We start from the raw sequence: 23,657 nt of genomic DNA on the forward strand, positions 1-23,657 counted from the left end.
TAATGACCAAACCCTGACACAGCATCGGTGCAACGTCTGCACGGCTGCATTCGACTCCAAGACGAAGCTATTTAAACATATCCGCGACCTCAACCACGCCGCTGCCCCTGTCCAGCCGGGTGGCGCAGGCAAAAGGAGGAAAGCGTGAAGGCCTCGTCATCCGACATGTTGCATGTTTATATCGCCGCTTCTTCTGTCAGATGCTGGCACATGACGAGGGATATCAACTAGATGAAGCACCGTAACGCCGGTTATGATTGCTGGTAGAAAAAGAAAGACGACGACAACGGTCCGTAAATAGCAGAAGGCGTGCCTTGTCTGAAGGAGGTTGTCGACGGCCTATCACGTTGTCGCCACGTCGTCGACATCATCTTCATCGCTCAGGATCTCAACCTCATCCACGGCACCATCCCTGCCCTCGCTGCTGTACAACGCGGGCTCGTGGTCCGCCACGTGGATGATCGATTTCCCTGGGCCGCTCTCTACACGCTGCCTCCATTCGGCCCAGTCGCTCTCGGACCGGATAAGGAAGCCTATCAACATGCTGGGGTCCATCTCTTTGACGTGAAGCCGACGCAGTCTCGAGGTATGGCATGAATCAATGTCTTCATCCGTATAGTTTGCTACATCTTCATGGTACGGAAGGGCCTTTCTTGTGTGATGAGGATCGAGATAGAAGAGGTAGCTGCCCTGGCTGCCGACGAAATAGTGGGAGGACGAGGGACGGCCGCTGAGAATTAACATTAGCTGCAGCTGTTTCTACATCAATGGGAGTACTTACCCAGCAATGCCGACCGACTGTGGCATCTGGAGAGTGGCGATCAAGGGCTCCCAATATATCGGCGTGATCTTGTCAATACCGAGGCGCGTTCGTATGAGAATCAAAGTCGGGTGAAAGTCTTGGCCATCGGGCTTCGCAACCTTCATGAAGCTATCCTCGTAGACGTCCTGCCCGTCATTCGGAGAGTATACATGCAGGTCGAGGTCTGAAGAGCTTGTAAGGGCTCTTTGTGTGTTCTCACATGTTAGCAGCAATATCACATGTTGGAGCTTCGGGAGCGTTTTGGAAGAATCGGCATACTGGATGCACTGCGCAGTGGCAGACGGGCCAAACCACTCGCCCGGGAATTTCCCACAAGCAGTAGCCCCGTGGCGTACGAAGTTGTGGATCGAAAAGGGCGCCCTTGGGTCGTCGGCAAACATGCTGATGAGCCGCCGTTCCTCCTGCTGATTCTTGCCGCGTCGCCAGTCTAGAGGAGTGTTCCAGGTTAGACCTATGTCTCTTCTCTTCTCTTCTCTTCTTCTCTTCTTCTTCTCTTCTTCTCTTCTTCTCTTCTTCTCTTCTTCTCTTCTTCTCTTCTTCTCTTCCGAAGACAGGAGTCCATCTTAGGATATCAAAACATACCTCTTCCAAGTTGAAGCGTGGCAATAGTGGTAGCGAGAAGACTCTGACCGGAACGAATCATGCAACCCCAGCCGCTGTCGGAAGAGAAACCGGTGGGATCTGTGAGCGTGCTCTTGATCCTCACGGAAAACGAAAGCGCAGAAGTAGCCCTCGGGTCGACGGACTTTGGTATAGGCTCAAAGCCAGATCTATATGTCATCCAGAACTTTGCCGCCATGTCCTCTGTAAACCCTGGAGGCCACCCGTTTTCCAGCGGCAGCTCCTCACCCGCCGCCGCCGCCGCCGAGGACGAGAGGCTGCTCGAGGCGGACGCCGGCGGTGTGTCCGGCGCATTTGCAGCTGCGTTTGCACTTGCAGACGGCTTCGATGCGGGCGGCGGCGGAGGGCTCTGGCTCGGAGACGACACGCCCGTCTCTGCGTCGTGGCCGGCCTGTTTCGTCGTTGCTTGCACGGCTTCGGTTCCGGAGCTGTGATGCCTGCTGGGGTCGAGCTTGTAAGAGCGGCCCAGGCACCAGACGGGCTCGTCGCTGTTCACATCGTTGGCCGGCTCGGGGTCCCAGAACATCTGCATGATTCGCCGGTACCGTCCGAGGTCGACGCCGATGTTGGAGTCCATGGTTTGATGGTGCAACGACGGGAGTGTTGAGAGGAACGAGGTTCGCGGCGGGCGATGTTGTCACTGGAGGTACGGGAGCAGTAGGTACCTGTAGGCATGTTCATGTGCCGCTGGCGGCCGACTTACCTTATGTCATAGGACTCGCCTGTTGCCTAAAGCAGTAAGTACTTGCTTAGCAGCCAAAGGTTCAGGGTTCAAGCTCACAGAGATGGGCAACTTGCGAGTCTTCACACCACTGAAAGGCAAGAAACAGTGACATTCTTTTTGCGAGTAACGAACTATATAGAGTAGTATCATTTCTTTCTTACATTCAGCCAGAGGTTCTCGAGCTGTGGTCGAGATATAGGTACCTAGCTACCTATAAGGTATGTATGTGCCGTAACTGGAGTAGGCGGTACATGCAAAGTGCTGGAGACCCAACGCCGATGCTTACCTAAGGCAACGCCCCAATAGAGTGGTCGCGTGCATACAATGACATACAAGTACCAGGTATGCCCGTCATTCATTCATTCATTCGTTAATCAACCTGAAGCCTCGCCCAGTAGCAACCCTTGATGCCTGAAGAGTCATCCCATGGAATCTCGACTATGTAAATCCATAGTTTGCTTCTTCGTCTCCTTCTTCTCCTCTTCTTCTGCCATTCAAACGCATATAAACCATCTTTTCTTGTTTCAATATATACACCACTCGGTTCAGACACGTCCATGATTCACAATTCAGATGCCCAACCCATAGAAGGAAATGAGACTGCCGGCGCCGCATCTCATGCCCCTGCGAACCCGGTAAAGCTCGGAGACTTCAGCAGACTCTTTGCCGAGTATCTCGATCCTCTTGCTCTCGCCTCGTCCTCGTTCTCGTCCTCCTCGTCATCCGACGGGAGCGACGACTACTACTACGACGATGACTCCTCGCCCGCCCTAAAGGCCACCAGCTTGTCGTCGGCAGCGTCCGATCGTATTCCCGACCAGTCGCTCGATGACGCCACCCAGGCTCGGTGTCTCAACAACAATGCATCTACCAAAGCCTCTCGCAAGAGCGCCGCCGTCGCCCATGGCTCCCCGCGAAAGGCCAAGCATGCCCCAGCGAGAGCTGGTGGCCATTCTGGAATATTAGCATCTTCTCCGCCGTCGTCTCATCGGCGCTGTACCTGCAACCGGGGGCTTCGGGCGATTCAGCAGCCCGTCTTGCTGGCTGCGTCTCTCCCGGAGTGCCCCGAGTGCTCGCCGTCGGCTAACACCGCCGCGCACCACTCTCGGTCTTCGACCAACAGCAACAACAGCAGCAACACCAAGCAGCCGCGAGAGAAGCCCCGTCTGAAAGATGACAAGCACAGGGCGCTCATGATGGGCCTCGTCCCGCATCGGGCCCGAGACGCCGCCATAGCTGAAAAGCTGCCCGAAATCGCGGCGCAAGGCGTACACGTCTTCGTCGACATGTCCAACATCGACATTGGCTTTCAGAGCACGTTGAAGGAGGCTCGGCATCTCGACGAGCATGCTCGTCTATCGCCTTTGCCTCACCTCAACCTGCAGTTCCTGACCAAGATCCTCGTTCGGGATCGGCCAGTGGTCGCCCTCAATGTGGGTTGCTCTACCGTCCCGGGCCGTTCGGAGCCTCGCTACGTACAGCAGCTGCGCGACCTGGGCTACCAAATCGATCTGCGGGAGCGCAAGAGGGTCATCGAAGTCGGACTACCCTTGGCTGGAGTGCCAGACACTCTACGCTTTGTTGAGGACCTCGTGGATGAGACCTTGCAAGTCCGCATCGCCGAGTCCGTCATGGAGTACTTTCGTACTCCGGGAACCATCGTGCTTGCTACCGGGGATGCCAAACCATCTCCGCATTCCGATGGATTCTTTTCGTGCGTGCAAAGAGCGCTCAAGATGGGTTGGAACGTTGAAGTTGTCTCCTGGCGAGGCAACCTCTCCCTCCGATGGATTGATAAGCAGTGGATGTCTCAGTGGCGTGACAAGTTCCGCGTCATTTTACTAGATGACTTCTTGGAAGTTTTGCAGTGAAATTGTGCAGATATACAGATGTAGAACCGTCCTTCTCTGCCGGTATCTGCCGGTGGGGTCACAGAATATACCAAGAGATGAAGTGCTTCATGTACGTCGTCGTCTATTCTTCTAACTGGAAGGTCATGATTGCTACTTGCCTACTAGCTACTGGCTCCCGGTATGACCGCATCATCAACTTGGATTTCTAAAAAGCCAGCGACACGTCCATTGCGTAGGACAGAAGTTTGGGGGGGAAGGAAAGGGGATAAGGTATGTAGTATACAGGCAGTATATATATATACAAGTGGTATCGTTTGCATCCGCCGCCAAATAAAAAAACACATATTGCTTCCAAGACTGGGGTAAAGGGGTAAGGTGCCTGGTATCCAAAGAAGAAGAAAAATATGGCTCAATCACCATATACAAGTGACCGGGCACGATGTCGCAAAATTCCGCTAGACATATGCTGTGGCAGATCAAGCTAAAGATGGGGTAAAGGTCGTGTACGGTGGTTGGGCATGACTGTACATGTAGCAAGTGAGAAAGGGGAACCAGAATAGAAGGGAAGAAAAGGTTCGAGAGGTAGGCCAGCCTCTTCTCGCATCAAATGAGCAAGCCAAAGCAAAGGTAAATGATGAAAGCACCCAATCTCAGCCAGTCCGATCATGTTTGGCTGCTTTCGCGCTCTTCTCGTATCGATGTCATTCCCGAGCTGACAGCTCCGGGGGCTAGGGATGATTGACTTGGAGGCGGCATGGTGGAGGAAGCATGCGGCCCAGCCATCGAGCCCGTGCCACCCGTGGCCACAGCGATCTTGCTCGCTAGCTGCTTAGGGTCCAGGAAGTTCTCGCCGTTGCTGTGTATTGGATTTGGCGTTTCGCTCCTGTGCAGCGGCGAGGAATGGATGGGGGACGTCGACTTCTTCGTGTAGGTGTCAGTGTTGACGCTGTGGCTTCCTCGCGTGGAATTGCGAGGGGAAACTCGACCAGTCTAGTTTCAGACGTCAGCAACAACATCGTATTTGATAATAGGGAGGGGGGGGATAGGCTGCTGGTTCTCACCTGTTTAGCCCACCGTAGGCCACAGCTATTGCACAGGTCTCGCTGTCCACTTGGCCCTCTCCGCCATTCTGGGGTGTTTCGGGTGTGGCAGTTGGCACAATCGCGCGCCACATTTCCTACCCCCTTTCTTCTTTTCCGCTTCTTCTTGTTCGACAGCAAGCCCCCAAGCTCCTCTGCCAAGATGCGATTGATCTTCTCCATCTGTCGAAGCTCAAACTGCCAGCTTGAGCATTTGGTGGTCCTGAGTTCGTCAAAGATGTTGTCGTCAGACGCCAGAGCAGCATCCTGGGAGCCTGGGACAAGCGTTCCGCCTGCCGGCTGAAGGATCGGGCCACCATGGCCCGCCCCCTGGTGCTGGCCATCAGCCCGTAATGAATTGGCGGCATATGACGCGTTTGCGGCAGTGAGAGTCGATGGAGCATGGCGGGACGAGGCTTTCAAAAGCTTCGTTTGAGCCAGGACAAAGGACGGCTTCTGGCCTTCTGAGGCGTCCCCGGGGTACAGGATGGTTTGAGCCTGGAGCCCTTGCCCTCGCCGATTGAGCATCTCATGCTTGCATGTGGATATCTTGCCCTTTCTTGCCTTTTCAATCGTACGTCCAAACTCTGCCCGCGATTCCTTGCGCATGAGCTCTTGAATGCTTGTGCCGACCAGTGATTCGGGCTGCAAGTCCAAGAGGGATCTGATGTTTGCCGAGACCGAGAGGAACATGCCCGACGTGGAGAGTTTGCTCCAGAGCTCGCTATCACCGATACCGCCGTTCGCTTCCAAGGTGTGTCTCCCGAGGGCGAAGACGGGTCGCTTTCTGCCAACTAGAATGATGCACTTGCGACCCCTGCCCTGATCGACGAACAATGACCCATGGCTCTCAAACCAAGTATACCCGCTCTGCTTCCGCCGTATCCTGAAGACAATGTTGACCTGGCTGCCCGTTGTTGCGTCTTTCAGCTCCCGTGTCACCGGAACTATATCAGAGGGATGGCAAACCGAAGACAATGGGTTTCCAACCAGGTCGGCGGCGTCGTATTCGAGAACGCGTTTACACGAGGGCGAAAGGTATAAGAAGAGGCCCTTGAGCGATATGACGTGGACCACGTCATCGGTGTTTTCGAGAAGCATCTTATCCCAGGACTGCCTATGCCAGTCCGACACAAGCCCATTGGGGTTGAACTGCTGTAGGAGGGTAGAGACGTCGTCCACGCCGAGTGTTTGTCCGTTGTCAGCCTCCAACTGATTGGACACTGGCGGAGTCCATATGTATTGACCAATGTCGCTGTGCTTGTAGTTGACTTTGACGCCGCCCATTTCCTGGCCAGAAATGGCGTCGGGACATTCGACGAGGTCGATCTGGAAGCCGATGAAGTATCTGATCTCATCGGTATCCCACGGGATAGGTATCATTGTCAGTAGGTTCAGAAAAGGCTTTCCGCCCTTGCGATAGTTGATCAAGCTCTGCTGCACCTCTCGTCCCTCCTGGATCATCCTCTTGAGGTTGTACACGGCTCCGTCATCGACAAATTCTCGTTTCGACCCAGCCTCGACCTTTCCATCGGGTGCCTGAAGAAAGCGACAGTTTTGGCCCATGATCTCGTGGCGGCTGTACCCAGTGAGGTTCTGGAAATTATCTGACACGTATATGATGGGGCAGTCATTCATCGTGACATCACAAACGACAAAGGCACAGGACATGTCGACAGCGCCGAGGTGGATCTTGGGGTTCTTGCGAGTCGCGACCAGCCACAGCGCCTTGAGCATGTCAAAGCCGCTTTTCGAGTAGATGGTCTTTTCCTTGGGCTGGTCACTAGAATTCGCAACCGGAACCGGGGTCGCGGACGCAGAGCTCGGCTGAGCCATTTCCATCGATGCAGTGCTTTGCTGGGTCGACAGGGCAGGCACCGATCCAGGGAGGGGAGAAGGCATGTTTGGCTCAAATGCCACCATGTCCGATTCCATGGCAAGGTGAGAAGGGCCAGCAGTCATCGTCGGGAACTGCGGAGGTGGAGCATTCATCATGTCTTCGTCGTGCCCCAATGCCATGCCCTTGTGGCCCCCGTTTGAGCGACCACCGAGTGATGCGCCGGCACCGGCGCCAGTCAGGGCATAGCCGTCACCGCCGGATGCTAGCTGGCTTGCATCCATCTGGCCAGCGATGGACGTGGCAGCCAGATCTGATGCTTGGCCACTTGTGCCGGGAAATAGGTCCATGGCCGAAGGCTCGGCAGTAAGTCCGTCCATGTCCATATTCGCAAACTGGGACTGCATCATGGTGCCTATGAGATCCTGGGGCATGGCCGGGAAGTTACCGGCATCGCTCACGTAACCGCCCATCGGATCCTGCATGCCCATGCTGGCGCCCATGGCCGAGAAGGAAGTTGGCATTTCCGGATCGAACTGATAATTGCCAAAGCCAGCAGGCCCCGCGTCGAAGGTCATCATGTCTCTGGGCCCGATCGTCGACATGCGTCGAGGCGGGTTACCCTGCGACGCAGGTCCCAAGGTGTTGCCGTAGGCCTGAGGCATGCTCCTTCGTCGTTGAATGTCATGGTGGCCGTCGCGCATCACGTCATCCATGTGGCCGTCCGGCATCACGGCCTGGCCTGATATCATGGGGTTGGACATGGCCTGTCGTGACTGCTGGAGCTGCTGCTGGAGCTCGGGGGGCAGCGTGTGATCCTGCATCGACATGGCTAGAACGTTGTGGGAGATGTGAGTCGGCGGCTGTTCGTCCGGCGGATGTGGCAGTTGGCCGTCCAGCTGCTGGGGGGGCAACTGGTTCGTCTGGTAGTAGCCTTCCATGGCGGCAGCATCTGTCCAAGTGCACAAAGATTCACAGTCTCGCTCGGCAAAGAATGAGGGAGAGGCGAGGCGTCGTCGATGTGGCGTCGGATCGCGGTTCCAGTCGTCCGTCTATCGTCGCTTCGGTGGGCACAAATGAGGGTTGGGACGTGATATGAGCTGATCCGACCATGGGCATGCGGGGTGGAACACGGGATCGAGCTTCTGGTTCGGCAGTCGAAGTCGCTCGGACGAGGCTTGCGACGCTGTGTGTCTGGGCCGCTGGGGGTGTAACAGACGGCGACGCGGGCGAGGGTTTGCGGCTGTGGTTGCGGCTGTGGTTGCGGCTGCGGCCTTGTTGTGTGAGAAGGTCGAATATCGGATATCTCTGCACAGCACCCACCACCTTTTTCTCTAGCCAGCAAAGATGCGACCGCTGCGCTGCCGGCTAGGCGGAGGATCAAGCGACCCCTCGACGAGCGCGCTAGGGGAAAGGCGCGAGGGACAGGGCACGTCAGCTGCTGGCAAGCTGAGGATTTGGCAGCGTCCCGACACCAGCATCTGTCATATGTAGCTCGTCAAGTCGATCCGGCGATGCGGCGTTGCATGGGAGACGTCTGGGGGACCGCAGTCCTACAGGCAGGTCAGATCCTACCTACAGGACTATCCCTTAGGTAAGGCAGTGCCTACCTACCTGCCTGCCTTACCTACTAGTGATGTACAACTACAACTACGACTAGTATACTCCGTACCTACCACCTGCAGGTCGTGCTAGCAGGACTGTACCTTGCCTGTAGGTCAGACATGTGCCGACCTGTGTTTGCTTTGGAAGCCGTCGCCTAAGACGCTAAGGTATTACCCGGGTCTTAGCAGCATGTGCGTACTAGTACCGCTACCAAGGTAGGTACTAGGGTATTATTGTTTGTTTGTATGCCCATGTGTGCCTACCTTACCTTAGTAGCACATGTAGGTACTTGCTGCTCAGCTGCGGCACGCCTCTTTCCCGCTCGCTGTGGTGGCTCCTTCCCTGCCCTGTCAAGGCATTGCCTACCTTCCTAGTCCCTGGCAACGGAGCATTACATCCGTCCTCCCTCCCACCAATCTGGCTCTCGATGTGTATCTGCATGCAACCGCGTCCCAGTCCATCGGTGGAGCCCCGCGTCCCATTTACATTTACGGGTAACGTCGATGTACAGGTACATGCTCTCTATCACCGCTATACATACAGCCGCAAGCACCTCATGGCTCCGACCATCCTTTCCTTACCTACCTCAAAGGTATGTATATAAGCAGTCGAGATAATATCTTACATACATGCAAACGCTGTCGCTCACGGCGCATAACATCGATCTCTTGCAGCATGCGTCGGACACTCCAAAGACCACCTGGTCACATCTCCGTTGACGTGACAAGGCAAAGAATGTCGGTGTTGAATGTGCGTCCAGATTATGTAACGCGCCCACAGCAGACGTAACCAGGCAGTATTAGTCGCCGATAGGAAGAAAGAAGAAAAATAAAGAAAGAAAAAAAAAAAAAAAAGGGCTCTCGTTCCACAGCTGCATCCATACAAAAAGTCGACACCTCACGAGGACAATTGGTGGCAACAAATGATGGAGACTCTTCGGCTGTGTGAGTTCCGATATCTAAACTAACAGACTACTGTATCGCTCATCCCCGTATATCTCAGCGCAAAAGGTCGCTTATGACTCTCGAATCTTGACGACAGAGCTGTTAGTCCCACTGGTTCCAGGGTATTTCGCGATAGTGCTGCAGCCTTGGTCCATGAAATGCTGTGCAACCCAACAATGACCCAGCACTGTGGTGTTAGTGGAGAGGATGCATCCTCGGCTATCAAATTCGACCGACTTCGCAGTAAAAGAAGACTGTCCGTCAATGTCCATCAATGTATGTACGTAGGCCGGCGGCAGTTCTCGACGGTGGCGTCTGTGGATGCATTCGGCCAGGAGAAACAGATTCACGAATAGCTCCATCAACGCGCATTCGGAATCTCACATTTGTCACATATCATGCAAGGCTGCACCTAAGCTGAAGTAGACCTCATACAAACAGCGCGTAGAAAGCGTGGTAGAAGACACAGCTCCTTATCAAAACATGGCCGCAAAGGGCGACCTTCTCGCCAAGTCCACATGGGTCATCCCTTGAGAATGTCGCGGCTTTCCGACGAGAATCAACCAGGGCCAATACGCAAACGGGAGCTGTGCGACACGCATATACGGGAGACTCATGACCATTTCCCCGGCCCCTCCCCCCTTTCAACAAGCTGTGACACACAGGCAGCGTTCAACTGGCCATCCGCCTTCTGCCTGGGACACCGTCTCAAACAGATCTGCAGAGTCAGCGAGCGATGCTGCTCCTTGGAATTCCTGCCCCCTTATACTATCCATACCTACGGAGTACCATACAGTCTCACACAAGAGACATAGACAGAAACCCCCTGAGCAGAAACGCACGATGAAAGCTCCAGCATGGTTATCCGGCATCCGCCTTCGCCTTCGCTTACTGGCCGTGGTGCCTGTGGTCATCGTCACATACATCGTCACCTTCGTTGCCATTGACGAATTCTTCTTCGCCTCCAACAGGATCAGCGTCAAAACCGTCCCGGTCGAGAGGGGCGGCGGCACCGAATATGGACGCCTGGGATCGACCAATGCCATGGAGCTGGACTTCGGAAGAGTGGCCAATAAGACGCTGGGATTTGAAAAAGTCATTGCCATTGGCCTCCCGGAGCGGTCAGACAAAAGGGATGCCTTGGAACTGATGGCGTCGTTGACCGGCTTCGATATCGAATGGGTGGATGGTGTAAAGCCCTCTAGTATCCCCAACAAGGCTGTGCCGTACGGCATCGATCCAGCGGCGATTCGAGACAACTTCCTCGGGAGCTGGAGGGGCCACATGAATGCTATCCGGCAGTAAGTAGTGTGAAAAGGGTCACGCTCTCATATTTGGTTTACCGAGGGCCCTACTTAAGAGAATATAGAGTCGTCGAGCAGGAGATTGGCTCAGCGCTCATCATCGAGGATGACATGGATTGGGACATCCACCTCAAATCCCAACTTCATGATATCGCACACGGCGCCCGTCATATACTGCGCGAGGCTTCGACGCTGCCTCACTCCCCCTACGGCGATGGCTGGGACGTCCTGTGGCTGGGCCACTGCGGCGAGCCCTTTCCAGAGACGCTTCAAGAAAATGCCGGGCTGCCGTTGGACGACAGGGCAGAAATGTCGGCCAAATACATCATCCACGACGATGAGACGGTGCCGCCTTACAGCCAAGTATCCAAGCTCGTGGACTGGTCACAGTATCCGCCGCGTACGAGGATCGTCCACACGTCTGCGGCGCCCATCTGCACCTTTGCGTATGCCGTTTCCCAAAGCGGAGCGAGAAAGATCCTCTACGGACTCAGCGTGGATGGCCTGCACATGGCCTTTGATAACTCCTTAGCACAGCTCTGCAGAGACGCCGTGTATGGGCTGGGACGGAACCAGAGCAGCGGTCTCGACGTAAAGTGCCTCAGCGTCAACCCCACAATCATGTTCCATCACAAAGCAAAGGGACCGGTATCTGCCGGCAGCGACATCCAGAATGTTGGTGGCGACGGCAGTGTCCGTGACCAGGGCGTGACTGAATCCATTCGATGGAGCATGAGGCTGAATCTGCGCAACATACTGACCGGCAAAGAGCTGGAATCGCAGTTTTAGCAATTTCAATGTTATTACGTGCCAAGTACATAAGCAGCCTGCGGCACCTACAAGCCTGCGGTAGATCAATGCGTCGAGTGCATCTATTTGAGCCTTGACTGTCGAGCCAGAGAGACCCCCTCGTCCCGTTAAGCATTACCCGTGGCCCCCGATTCCGGCGCTCGTCCAGTCATTGGCAGTTCGAAATACAGGTTCATGATCCCTCCAGGTACTGTACGGCAGCATACCATTCCATACCGTAAATCCGGGTTACTCCAAAACACCGCCCACCCCAATAATCGCCCTTTGTGCGTAAGATACAGCAGACTGAAAGCATGAGGATGCTTGCACACACTTCCCGGGCAAGCCGAGTGAGTGCAGAAAAGAGAGCTACAGCCCGACGTCGTTCTTTAGACGTTCAGTGTCTTGGCTCAGATTTTGGAAGAACAACTCCAGAGCACGAGCGGCCTGTGAGACGACCGGAGACTCGTCGGGCTGCTGCTCAGTACGCCGCAGTTTCTGTCGCAAGGCAGTCAACTGCTCATCCCTCTCTTTCCGCTTCCTCTCGCGTTCGGCCAGCCATTTACCCCGTCCAGCAAGATATTTGGCGCTGTGGCCGAGCCCTGAGCTCAGCGGCGAGAGGCCTTTGGTGGAACGGTCGAGAGGAGCAGCGGCAAAGAACAGCACTCGTCCAGCCTCATCGTGCTGGAACGCCTGCCGGACTGCTGGGGGCAGGGTCTCGTTGATGTTATCTGGCAACGTGTAGACCTCGGGGGGTCGCGGTGGGTTATACATGTTGCCATGTGCCTGAGGCATGCCGGGCGTCCCCACGCCTGGGGGCCTAGGAATTGCGGCATTGTGGCCCTGCATGTATCCTGTCGGTCGTGGCATCGGTGCCGGCTGGTGGTGCATGGGCAGCACTGGTGATGGGGCATAGCCTGGGTTGTAGTTCTGCATGTATGCGGGCTGAGGAGGCTGATATTGTTGGTATTGCAATGGCCGCATCGACATGTGCGGTGGCGGGGTTTGCTGTGGCGGGTGAGGTATCGGCACCGGCGTCTGTGGTATGGATGGCCCGGCGCTTGGAGGGACCGGCTGGAAATGTGGTGTGTGGTGGTGTCCGTAATACTGGCCCGGAGGTGGCACTGCACCAACCATGGCATAGGGCATGGCTCCGTTTCTAGCTGCCTCACTCGTGGCGTCTTTCACCCCGGGATTCATGGGAAGGCGCTGCATCGGCTCCGCGGGTATCTTAGGGTGGGCAGGCATCGTAGGCATCATTGACTCTGGAGGAGGCGATTCCTATTTGGCGTAATTCATCTCTGGTCAGCTAGCTGGAGATACTCGACATATCAAGTGCAGTTATCAAGTAGGCCCGAAGTCCATCTCATATGGCCCGTAAGGAGGGAAAGCAGGTAAGAAAAGAAAACAAAACAAGCAAGGACTAATAAAACAGGGAAACAACTCGAACAGGACGAATTCTACTCACATTGGGCCCCGGTGGCCGACGATGGACGGCGCCGATGATGGGGGGCGCGTTCGGGCTTCCCCACGTTGGTCGCGGGAGCTCGTCCGTCTCCTTGGCATCGTCGCGCAGGAGATGCTTGATTGGGCTGGGTATCTTCTTCATCGGACGAGGAACGTCGAACAAATCCATCTCGTAGTCTTTGTCTCGCACCTCATCTGGTAGGCAGCTGGCCCAAGTCTTGATCTTGTTGAAGTAGAACTTCTCCTCGTTGTACCGAGATTCACAGACGTAGATTTCCTTGTCTGGCGCTAGTCCGCGCGGCCGTCCCCTGTTGAATCGAGTGACAAACATCACGTAGCAGCGGTCAATGACGTCCGCAATCGGATGATCACGGTACTGGCCCGTCTTGACAACCTCGCGTTCGTAAAAGTGCTTTTCGAATCGATGAACTGTCTGCTCTGGCCTGTAGTACCAGCACGCGTTGATCCACTTCTGGCCCTCGCGATCCTGCCATGTGCGGAAGATCTGCGCGACAATAGGCTTCGCTAGGTCGTTGGGATTGCGAATATGCACCCAGTCGCCTGCAGTTACCACCAGAGTCAGCCCGAAAAGTGTCCGTCGGGAGAGGGAAAGGAGAAAGAACGAAGAAAGAACGAAGACCGCAAAGGCAGGGGGCAAAGGGGGTCCGAAAACTGACCAACTCTCCAAGTTTCTCCGTTGTACTCAATGCTTGACAAAGGCAGTTTCCCATCCTCATCTCGGAAATCGTCGTCTGGCTTCAGCTTTTCTTGTTCTGCCAGTACCCGAGCTTGCTGCTGCAGCTTCACAGCGGCCTCATACACCGGGCTGCCATCCTCGTTGTACAGCTTGGCATTCTCGAACATGAGCTCGAGGTCCGATAGCGCCTGGTCGACGCTTTGATACTTCTTCCGCTTCGCCTTCTTCTTGATGTTGTCCAGCGCAATGGGGTTCGAGATTATCTGGTAGTAGTCCGGAACGATGGCCTTGTCCGGAAGCCTATCGAACGGCGCAGCAAGCGGATTCCCGTCTGCATCCTTGATCTTCCTAAGCTCTTTGAGGACGGAGAAAATCCTGGCTTCCGTTGGGGTAAGGACCATCGGCGGCCGGCCTCTTTTCTGTTGGAATTTTGCATCTTTACCATTTGCGCGGCTCGCTCGATCCGATGTGCGGCGTCGTCCATTTCGCCCTTTGTAGTCTTCATCGTCGGAATCCTCGTCGCTATCCTCATCCTCATCCTCCTCGTCGTCGTCGTCATCATTGCCAGTCCCCTTCATCCTCTCATCTTGTTCGTCTTCATCTTCAGACTGCTGCGAGGGCGATTCTTCGACGGGTGGCAGCTCTCCCAGGTCCGGCAGACGCGCATCTTCGGCCGTGATGTCGCCGCTATCGACAAGTTTCTTGAGCTCCTCCTGGAAGATCTCTCGAAGCCGCTCAGCAGCGCCGAAGATTGGCGCCGAAGGACGATTGTAAACTTGCGCGTTGTGACATATCTGGGCGACGTCTTTGACGAATTCGGCGAAGGCAGTGTACTGCTTCTTTTGGATTTTGCCCTGCTACTGCGTCAATATGGCCGCCGCTGGACAGTGGACAATCTCCCAAGACATACTCGGATGGTGCTGAAAGCCACAGGCTCCGAAATGATGTCGAAGTAGTCAGGCAAGAGGCGTCGATTCGGAATGCGCTGGAACCCGGCCGCAAGCTCCTCGCCACTAAAGGCCTGTCAGATTTCAAGGGGGGGACGCGCCGCGGGCCATGGCTGCAAGAAGCAGGACTCACTTTTCTTCCACGCTGCATAGGTACTTTGAAAGGTCGGAGATTATCTGGTAGAGGTCGTGAGGCTCATCCTGGCCCGCATCGTCTCCCGCGTCTACATTATTTTCATCGACGTTCTCCTTCATCTCGACGTCGCCGTCGGGCGCATCCTTGGGGCGCTCTTGGGACATTGCGCACTATAGCAATTTACACGCCTCAGCAAGCAGTGATTGTCCTTGGGCAAGAGGCATGCGATGGTTGAGAGGCAACAGCAGGCTCCATGGACGCCCTCTGGCTATCGTCGTGAAGCCGCGAATTTACCACTACCATGCGAGAGCCTCGCGACGGCATCAAATTCCTTAGTCAGTTGGAAAATGCGACCATACCGCAAAGGGACTAGAGCCGACGCGAGATCGAACGGCTGTCGGAACCTGAGCTTTTCCGAGAGAGTCAACTGCTGAGTCATGGGCCGCCCCGCTGCTACGCCCGTCCCTCCCTCTAGCACCAGCTTAGGCCAGGCACCTCCGGTCGATCTGCAATCCAGTTTTCAAAGTTGGCACGCCTGATGGTGCGTGGCGCACACACGGAAACCTCCTACCGCATTGAGGCAGCACCTCCGACTACATGCGTACTAGAGCCTCGTACAGCCAGACGGCCAGACAGCCTGCCATTGGCGAGGACGACGAAGAGACGGAGATGCTAATGAGATGCCTAATGCCTGATGACAGAATCATGATCGAATGCGCCCTTGGCACCTCGTGAATCAGTGGTAATCGATGCTGCTTCGTGCATGCGGCGTCGTGCAAGTTCTTGTATTACTCGCATCGTATTCTCAAGGACGAGGACTCGTATTTGCCGTCCTTATCTGCTGATAGTACAAAGCCACACCTCCCTTAGCCGTTTCAATGCATCTCGGCTGCTGCTCGTCACGGATAAAGTGCTCATTGACAGATTGCTCCGTCTGTCCACATCCTCCCACCACCCGCTCCACCAGCTCCCAGGCTGATACGTTAGTGCCAGGCCATCGTGGCCGATGTGCCGCTGCAACAGGACTGCTCCATCTGCTGCTCCATCGTGCTAGTAGTAGTATGTTGTAGTAGTAGTACGTAGTATCGTAGCAGGACTATGAGTGCTCATGTACTACGTACCACTCCGTACGGCTTTGTTGTTGACAAGTGCATGACGCCTGGACGCGTCTTACATGCTCGCTCCGCTTCCGTCGCGATACGATGCCTCCCGCACCCATTGGCTGCTGCGTGGCTTACGGTGCGTGCAACGGTGGCGCGCACGGCCGGTGGGAAACCCACCCAATCCGTTCCTTGCATTTCAGCGCATTTCAGGTATTTCCGATGGCCACTCCGAGTTGCCCCCCTGAGCTCGCTGGCTCGATCCCTCCTCAGCACGATGGCGGGCTCGCGGAGGGGCTGTGCCAGGGGAATGCTCGCGAGTTTGAAGGGCAGGTTGGCGGGCAGTCCTTAATACCGCCGGAATTCCTGTCGTATCGCGCCGGGAATTACTATTAATAATTTCTGGGTGGCCAATCGCTCAATGGACGGCGCTGCGGAGCACCATTGACGACGGTTCAGGATCCTATCGATCGAATGCTTGCGGATCTTCTGGCTGCCGTCGCTGTGGCAAGCGTCCGGCGCTGCCGTGGCTGGCCAGGTACCTGCACGACTGCCGCGTCCCACACCTTGTACGCAGGTACTCCGTGCCCGTGCCCCGTGCCTGGACCTAGGTACTACCTACCTACCTATCTAGTAGACCTGTACCTGGACCTGGACCTGTGCTTGCTGGTGTGCTTGCTCGGGTAAGGTACCTTGCCAATTGCCTTGCGTTACCTTGCCTTGCCTTGCCTCTGCCTGTGCTTGTGTGCTTGCATGCTCCCATCTGCCCCTTTCCAGGCTTCCCCACCCGTCCTTTGCAAGCTGATACACAGCACCTCCGTCCCGCTCCCCGCCCTATTGGCCGGGAAAGGGGGAGGCGCGCCCCCTTAAAGTCGCAGCTCAGGCCTCCTCCACGTGATCCTGCGTCCTACTGAAGTTTCCTGTTTTCCGCCGGCTCTGCTTGTTCTTGGCAGTCTTTCGTTCTGACGGGCCATCCATCTTTCTTGTCTTTCCCATACCTGCCCTTACCTTACGTCTCTCGTTACTGTTTGGTTCTTGCTGTGACTTGTCTTTCGCCTCTGGCCAGTGTTTTCCACGCTCTTCGCATCGCCGCTTGTGCTTGAAACACAAGTGAGCACCACTCAACTGCTGCAGAGCGTCTCTCGTCACTCGGTCACACCAGCTGGGCTTCTGTTCCTGCGAGCTCCCGCCGGCTGTCCCATTTGCATTCCATCGCTCATTCTACTCTGTTTTTTTCATCATTCTCAGTCCATTCATGAACTCCAACCACTAGGTAAGCATTCTCGTGTGGAAACCAACGGCCCCTCGATATGCTGCCCAGGGCCGCGGACCTGTCTCTTTCTTTTGTCGTTGTGTGCTGCATCAGCCGCTGACATCCTCCTTTTGCCCTTTCTCAGGTAACTTTTTCTCATCATGTCGGGATATCCTGGCGGCGGTGGCGGCGGCCACCACGACGGGTACGATGATGGCTATGGTCAAGGCGGCCAACGCGGCAACGGCCAGCAAGGCCAGACCGATTCCTACTATCAAGACGATCAGTACTATGACAACAATTACGATGCCCATGGCGCAGCTCATGGCGGCAACCCCGGAGGAGATGGTTACTATGATGAATCGTACGACTCCCAGCTGCCTGTGATATCGTCTTTTTCTTCTCCCGATGAACAAAGCTGACCGTGACGCACAGAGGATATTACAACGCGGACCCCAACAACCCGTACCACCACGACGGCGGGTATTATGATGGCGATGATCAGTATCACGACGAATATCAGAATCATGGAGGCTACTACGACCAGGCTCCTCGTCAAGGCTCTGAGGAAGATTCTGAGACATTCAGCGACTTCACCATGAGGTCGGACATGGCTCGCGCTGCCGAGATGGACTACTATGGTCGCGGAGACGAACGATACAACAGCTACGGCGACCCTCAGTCGGGCGGTCGGGGATACAGACCTCCCTCTTCCCAGGTCTCCTACGGCGGCAATCGGTCGTCGGGCGCGTCAACGCCAAACTACGGCATGGACTATGGCAACGTGTTGCCCGCGGGACAGCGCTCACGCGAGCCCTACCCAGCCTGGACCTCGGACGCTCAGATTCCTCTGTCCAAGGAGGAGATTGAGGACATTTTCCTCGATCTGACTGCCAAGTTCGGATTCCAAAGAGACAGCATGCGCAACATGTATGATCACTTCATGACGCTGCTGGACTCGAGGGCCTCGCGAATGACGCCCAACCAGGCACTCCTGTCTCTGCACGCTGATTACATCGGCGGTGACAACGCCAACTATCGCAAGTGGTACTTTGCCGCGCATCTTGATCTGGATGACTCGGTCGGCTTCGCCAATGCCACTGCCAAGGGGTTGAAGCGCAAAGCGAAGAACAAGAAGAAGGGGAAGCAGGACGACCCCGCGAACGAAGCCGAGATGCTGCAGGACCTCGAAGGCGACGACAGTCTTGAGGCCGCCGAGTACCGCTGGAAGACTCGGATGAACCGCATGTCCCAGCACGACCGAGTTCGTCAAATTGCTCTTTATCTGCTTTGCTGGGGAGAAGCGAACCAGGTCCGATTCATGCCAGAGCTGCTCTGCTTCATTTTCAAGTGTGCGCATGACTACCTCGGCTCTCCCGCGTGCCAGGCTCAAACAGAGCCAGTGGACGAGTTCACCTTCCTCAACAACATCATCACGCCACTGTACCAGTACTGTCGAGACCAGGGCTACGAAATTCTCAACGGCGTTTACGTCAGACGTGAACGCGACCACAAGCACATCATTGGTTACGACGACTGCAATCAGCTCTTCTGGTACCCGGAAGGTATCGAGCGCATCGTCCTGCATGATAAGAGCAAGCTCATTGATGTCCCTCCGGCCGAGCGTTACCTGAAGTTGAAGGATGTCAACTGGAAGAAGTGTTTCTTCAAGACTTACAGAGAAACTCGCTCCTGGTTCCATCTCCTGACCAACTTCAACCGTATCTGGATCATCCATCTCACCATGTTCTGGTTCTACACTGCTCACAACGCCCCCACGCTGCTGGTGAAGAACTACGAGCAGCAGGTCAACCAGTCGCCTTCTGCAGCCAAGCAGTTCTCCATCGTTGGCTTTGGAGGTGCTATCGCGTCGCTGATCCAAGTCCTTGCCACCCTGGCGGAATGGGCCTACGTTCCGAGAAGATGGGCCGGCGCGCAGCATCTGACCAAGAGACTTCTCTTCCTCCTCCTCATGCTCGTTCTCAATGTTGCGCCCGGTGTCAAGGTCTTCATGTTTGCGGACAAGAACCCCAACTCCGCAATCGACCATGCTATCGGAATCGTGCACTTCATCATTGCCATCATCACCTTCCTGTTCTTCGCCGTCATGCCTCTGGGTGGCTTGTTCGGAAGCTACATGGTGTCCAACTCTCGACGATACGTGGCCAGCCAGACGTTTACGGCTGCATGGCCGTCGTTGCCGTTCAATGACATGGCTGTCTCATACTTCTTGTGGCTGACAGTCTTCGGCGTCAAGTTCGGAGAGTCATATGTATTCCTGGCGCTCTCATTCCGTGATCCGATGAGATACCTCTCGATTATGCACTTGCAATGCCAAGGTGACCACCTCCTGGGTGGTGACATCCTGTGCAAAAATCAGCCCAAGATCGTCCTGGGACTCATGATCTTCACGGACATGATTTTCTTCTTCCTGGATACATACCTCTTCTATGTCTTGATCAACGCAATCTTCTCCATTGCGCGATCGTTCTACATCGGTTCGTCGATCTGGACCCCGTGGCGAAACATCTTCTCTCGTCTGCCGAAGCGCATCTACTCCAAAGTCTTGGCGACAACGGACATGGAAATAAAGTATAAGCCCAAGGTCCTCATTTCCCAAGTTTGGAATGCCATCGTCATCTCCATGTACCGAGAGCATCTTCTCGCCATTGATCACGTGCAGAAGCTGCTGTACCACCAGGTCCCGTCAGAGCAAGAAGGAAAGCGAACACTGCGAGCCCCGACGTTCTTTGTGTCTCAGGAAGATCACTCCTTCAAGACCGAATTCTTCCCCAGCAACAGTGAGGCGGAACGCCGAATTTCCTTCTTTGCCCAGTCGCTCTCTACCCCTATCCCGGAACCCTTGCCGGTGGACAACATGCCAACCTTCACGGTCATGATTCCCCACTACGGTGAAAAGATCCTTCTTTCTCTGCGAGAAATCATTCGTGAGGATGAGCCCTATTCCCGAGTCACCCTCTTGGAGTACCTTAAGCAGCTTCACCCGCACGAATGGGACTGCTTCGTCAAGGACACCAAGATTCTCGCTGACGAGACATCGCAACTCAGCGGCGACGAAGAAAAGAACGAGAAGGACACGGCCAAGAGCAAGATCGACGATCTCCCGTTCTACTGCATCGGTTTCAAGTCTTCTGCCCCTGAGTATACCCTCCGTACACGCATTTGGGCGTCGCTGCGCTTCCAAACGCTGTACCGAACAATCTCCGGCTTCATGAACTATAGCCGTGCTATCAAGCTGTTGTATAGAGTCGAAAACCCTGAAGTCGTGCAAATGTTCGGTGGCAACACGGATAAGCTGGAGCGCGAATTGGAGCGCATGGCCCGCCGCAAGTTCCGCATTTGCGTAGCCATGCAGCGATATTCCAAGTTCAAGAAGGAGGAAATGGAGAACGCCGAGTTCCTGCTGCGTGCATACCCCGACCTGCAGATCGCCTACCTGGATGAAGAACCGCCCGTTGCTGAAGGCGAAGAGCCTCGACTGTACTCTGCTCTCATTGACGGCCACTCCGAGATCATGGAGAACGGCATGCGACGCCCCAAGTTCCGTGTCCAGCTCTCTGGTAACCCAATTCTTGGTGACGGAAAATCCGACAACCAGAACCATGCGATCATCTTCTACCGTGGCGAATACATCCAGCTCATCGATGCCAACCAGGACAACTACTTGGAGGAATGTCTCAAGATTCGAAGCGTGCTTGCCGAGTTCGAGGAAATGAAGACGGAAAACGTGTCTCCTTATACCCCGGGTGTTAAGACCAACTCGCCTGCTCCTGTGGCCATTCTCGGTGCCCGTGAGTACATTTTCTCCGAGAACATTGGTATTCTTGGTGATATCGCCGCCGGAAAGGAACAGACATTCGGTACTCTTTTCGCGCGTACCATGGCTCAAATCGGAGGAAAGCTTCACTACGGTCACCCGGATTTCCTCAACGGCATTTTCATGACAACTCGCGGAGGCGTTTCCAAGGCTCAGAAGGGTCTGCATCTGAACGAAGATATTTTCGCCGGTATGAATGCCATGTTGCGAGGCGGCCGAATCAAGCACTGCGAGTACTACCAGTGTGGTAAGGGTCGTGATTTGGGTTTTGGTTCCGTTCTCAACTTCACCACCAAGATCGGCACTGGTATGGGTGAGCAGCTGCTCTCTCGAGAGTACCATTACCTGGGAACCCAGCTGCCTTTGGACCGCTTCCTGTCGTTCTACTATGCCCACGCCGGCTTCCACGTCAACAACATGTTCATCATGTTGTCCATTCAGATGTTCATGATCACGCTCATGAACATTGCAGCTCTGCGACACGAGACCATCCGATGCGACTACAACCGAGACGTCCCCATCACCGATCCCCTGTTCCCCACCGGATGCGCCAACACGGACGCATTGATGGATTGGGTCCAGCGCTGTGTCTTCTCCATCTTCTTCGTCTTCTTCCTGTCGTTCGTTCCTCTGATAGTGCAGGAGTTGACTGAGCGTGGTATCTGGAGGGCCCTGAGTCGTTTCCTGAAGCAGTTCCTCTCGCTTTCACCGTTCTTTGAAATCTTCGTCTGTCAGATTTACGCGAACTCTGTACAGCAGAACATTTCGTTTGGCGGTGCCAGATATATCGGAACAGGTCGTGGTTTTGCCACCGCTCGCATTCCCTTTGGCGTCTTGTATTCCCGATTCGCCGCCCCGTCAATCTATTTCGGCGCTCGGTTGTTGATGATGCTTCTGTTTGCGACCGTCACCGCCTGGCAGCCCGCGCTCGTCTACTTCTGGATCACCCTGCTCGGATTGACAATCTCGCCCTTCCTGTACAACCCGCATCAATTCGCATGGACCGACTTCTTCATTGACTACCGTGACTACCTCCGTTGGCTGTCGCGTGGTAACTCTCGCTCGCACGCTTCTTCGTGGATCGCGTTTTGCCGACTGTCCCGTATCCGAGTCACTGGTTACAAGCGCAAGAACCTGGGCGATGCCTCGGCCAAGCTGTCGGGCGATGTCCCCAGAGCAGCCATCACCAACATTTTCTTCACGGAAATCTTCACGCCGCTCCTGCTCGCCGTCGTCACGCTTATCCCGTACTTGTTCATGAACGCGCAGACGGGTGTCCTCGCAGACAACCAGAAGGTCTCCAAGGGCAAATCCGCCCCCAAGATCCAGCCTACCGACTCTCTCGTTCGAATCTTGATCGTGGCTTTCGGTCCCGTTGCCATCAACGCTGGTGTCTTGATGGTCATGTTTGCCATGGCATGCTTTATGGGTCCTCTCCTGAGCATGTGCTGCAAGAAGTTCGGCAGTGTTCTGGCCGCTATTGCTCACGCCCTCGCCGTCATCTTCATGCTGGTCTTCTTCGAAGTGCTCTTCTTGCTCGAGGGCTTCAACTTCTCCCGCACGATGGCCGGTATGATTGCTGTTGTGGCGATGCAGCGATTCCTGTTCAAGCTGATTGTTTCGCTGTTCTTGACGCGAGAATTCAAGGGTGATGGATCCAACATTGCCTTCTGGACTGGAAAATGGTACTCCATGGGCTGGCACACCGTCACTCAGCCCGCTCGTGAATGGCTTGCCAAGATTACCGAACTCAGCATGTTTGCGGCTGATTTCATTCTTGGACACTGGCTGCTGTTCTTCATGATTCCCGTCATCCTGATCCCTCGCGTTGATGTACTGCACTCGATGATGCTGTTCTGGCTTCTGCCCAGGTAAGTTTCTTCTTTACGCCTCCTTGCGCTGCGTTGCCTCACATAGTTACGTGTACTGACAAGTATCTTTGCAGCCGACAAATTCGTCCTCCGATTTACTCCCTGAAGCAGTCGAAGCTCAGGCGACGCCGCGTCATTCGCTTTGCCATTCTTTACTTCGTTCTCGCCATCGTCTTCATTGCTCTCATTGTCGGGCCGATCTTTGCGGCCAAATCCGTCCCTGCCTCGTTGACCGACAAGCTCACGGATATTGCGGGTTTCCGACTGATGCAGCCAAACCACCAGAACAATGACAACACGAACGGAACTCAGCAGACTGGTACCGGCGCCCCAGACTACACCGGCGCTGGCAGGAAAACGACGACGACGACTGGTGCGGGTGCTGATTTCACCGGCAAGATCAGGCTATTTTAATCATGTTGGTTTAATTCAAGTTTGTAACCTTAACGTCTCTCCCTTGTGGAGCGACAGATCAAGCTCTAGAATGTCTATAGCTACATCCATAGTTGCTTGGCCTCTAAAGGGAGAGGTTACTAAGTATATGCTTGCTTCACGCTTGTTGAGCAACGGCTTTTTTATGAATCATCCTAGTATTCCCTTTTCTATATTTTCTCTTACGACGATGTTTGCCTAAAATAAATAGACTTTTTGCTTTTGATTACTATCTTGCGTTATCTACCTATATCGAAGTACTACTTTTATTCTACTCTTGTACGTGCTATATACACTGTGAATGCGTGTCTCTCTGTGTGAATTTACCTACGGGAGAG

The 23,657-nt window shown here is 54.9% G+C and overlaps 6 protein-coding genes across 6 annotated transcripts; 3 read left to right on the top strand and 3 right to left on the bottom strand.

The window, feature by feature from the left end:
* Positions 1-12: 12 nt before the first annotated feature.
* On the bottom strand, positions 13-2,000 carry TRIREDRAFT_48351 (protease required for autophagy). The gene is made up of 4 exons (XM_006965689.1): positions 1,406-2,000; positions 1,082-1,250; positions 782-1,006; positions 13-730 (listed from the first exon to the last, which is right to left on the bottom strand). Exons 1-4 carry the CDS (start codon positions 1,974-1,976, stop codon positions 343-345), a joined length of 1,353 nt encoding a protein of 450 aa, XP_006965751.1. The 5' UTR covers positions 1,977-2,000; the 3' UTR covers positions 13-342.
* A 589-nt stretch (positions 2,001-2,589) lies between these two features.
* TRIREDRAFT_121960 (uncharacterized protein) lies at positions 2,590-4,039 on the top strand (the record flags this gene model as incomplete). The annotated part of the gene is made up of 1 exon (XM_006965535.1): positions 2,590-4,039. The coding sequence occupies exon 1, from the start codon at positions 2,726-2,728 to the stop codon at positions 4,037-4,039; it is 1,314 nt and encodes a 437-aa protein (XP_006965597.1). The 5' UTR covers positions 2,590-2,725.
* Positions 4,040-4,635: 596 nt separating this feature from the next.
* Positions 4,636-8,423, bottom strand: blr1 (blue light regulator 1). The gene is made up of 2 exons (XM_006965690.1): positions 5,083-8,423; positions 4,636-5,011 (listed from the first exon to the last, which is right to left on the bottom strand). Exons 1-2 carry the CDS (start codon positions 7,876-7,878, stop codon positions 4,685-4,687), a joined length of 3,123 nt encoding a protein of 1,040 aa, XP_006965752.1. The 5' UTR covers positions 7,879-8,423; the 3' UTR covers positions 4,636-4,684.
* Positions 8,424-10,530: 2,107 nt separating this feature from the next.
* On the top strand, positions 10,531-11,579 carry TRIREDRAFT_4027 (glycosyltransferase family 25; the record flags this gene model as incomplete). Its single annotated transcript, XM_006965488.1, has 2 exons — positions 10,531-10,787; positions 10,856-11,579. 2 exons carry the CDS (start codon positions 10,531-10,533, stop codon positions 11,577-11,579), a joined length of 981 nt encoding a protein of 326 aa, XP_006965550.1.
* Positions 11,580-11,948: 369 nt separating this feature from the next.
* Positions 11,949-14,734, bottom strand: TRIREDRAFT_62493 (uncharacterized protein; the record flags this gene model as incomplete). The annotated part of the gene is made up of 4 exons (XM_006965691.1): positions 11,949-12,860; positions 13,048-13,607; positions 13,724-14,597; positions 14,654-14,734. Coding segments are annotated over 4 exons (2,427 nt in total), but the record flags the coding sequence as incomplete, so codon positions are not given.
* A 2,235-nt stretch (positions 14,735-16,969) lies between these two features.
* On the top strand, positions 16,970-23,479 carry TRIREDRAFT_78176 (glycosyltransferase family 48). Its single transcript, XM_006965536.1, has 5 exons — positions 16,970-17,199; positions 17,324-17,542; positions 17,614-22,312; positions 22,346-22,887; positions 22,962-23,479. The coding sequence occupies exons 2-5, from the start codon at positions 17,340-17,342 to the stop codon at positions 23,299-23,301; spliced, it is 5,784 nt and encodes a 1,927-aa protein (XP_006965598.1). The 5' UTR covers positions 16,970-17,199; positions 17,324-17,339; the 3' UTR covers positions 23,302-23,479.
* The last annotated feature ends 178 nt before the right edge of the window (positions 23,480-23,657 follow it).

The sequence above is a fragment of the Trichoderma reesei genome (assembly GCF_000167675.1).
Source record: "Trichoderma reesei QM6a unplaced genomic scaffold TRIREscaffold_10, whole genome shotgun sequence".
In the NCBI taxonomy this organism is placed as follows: domain Eukaryota; kingdom Fungi; phylum Ascomycota; class Sordariomycetes; order Hypocreales; family Hypocreaceae; genus Trichoderma; species Trichoderma reesei.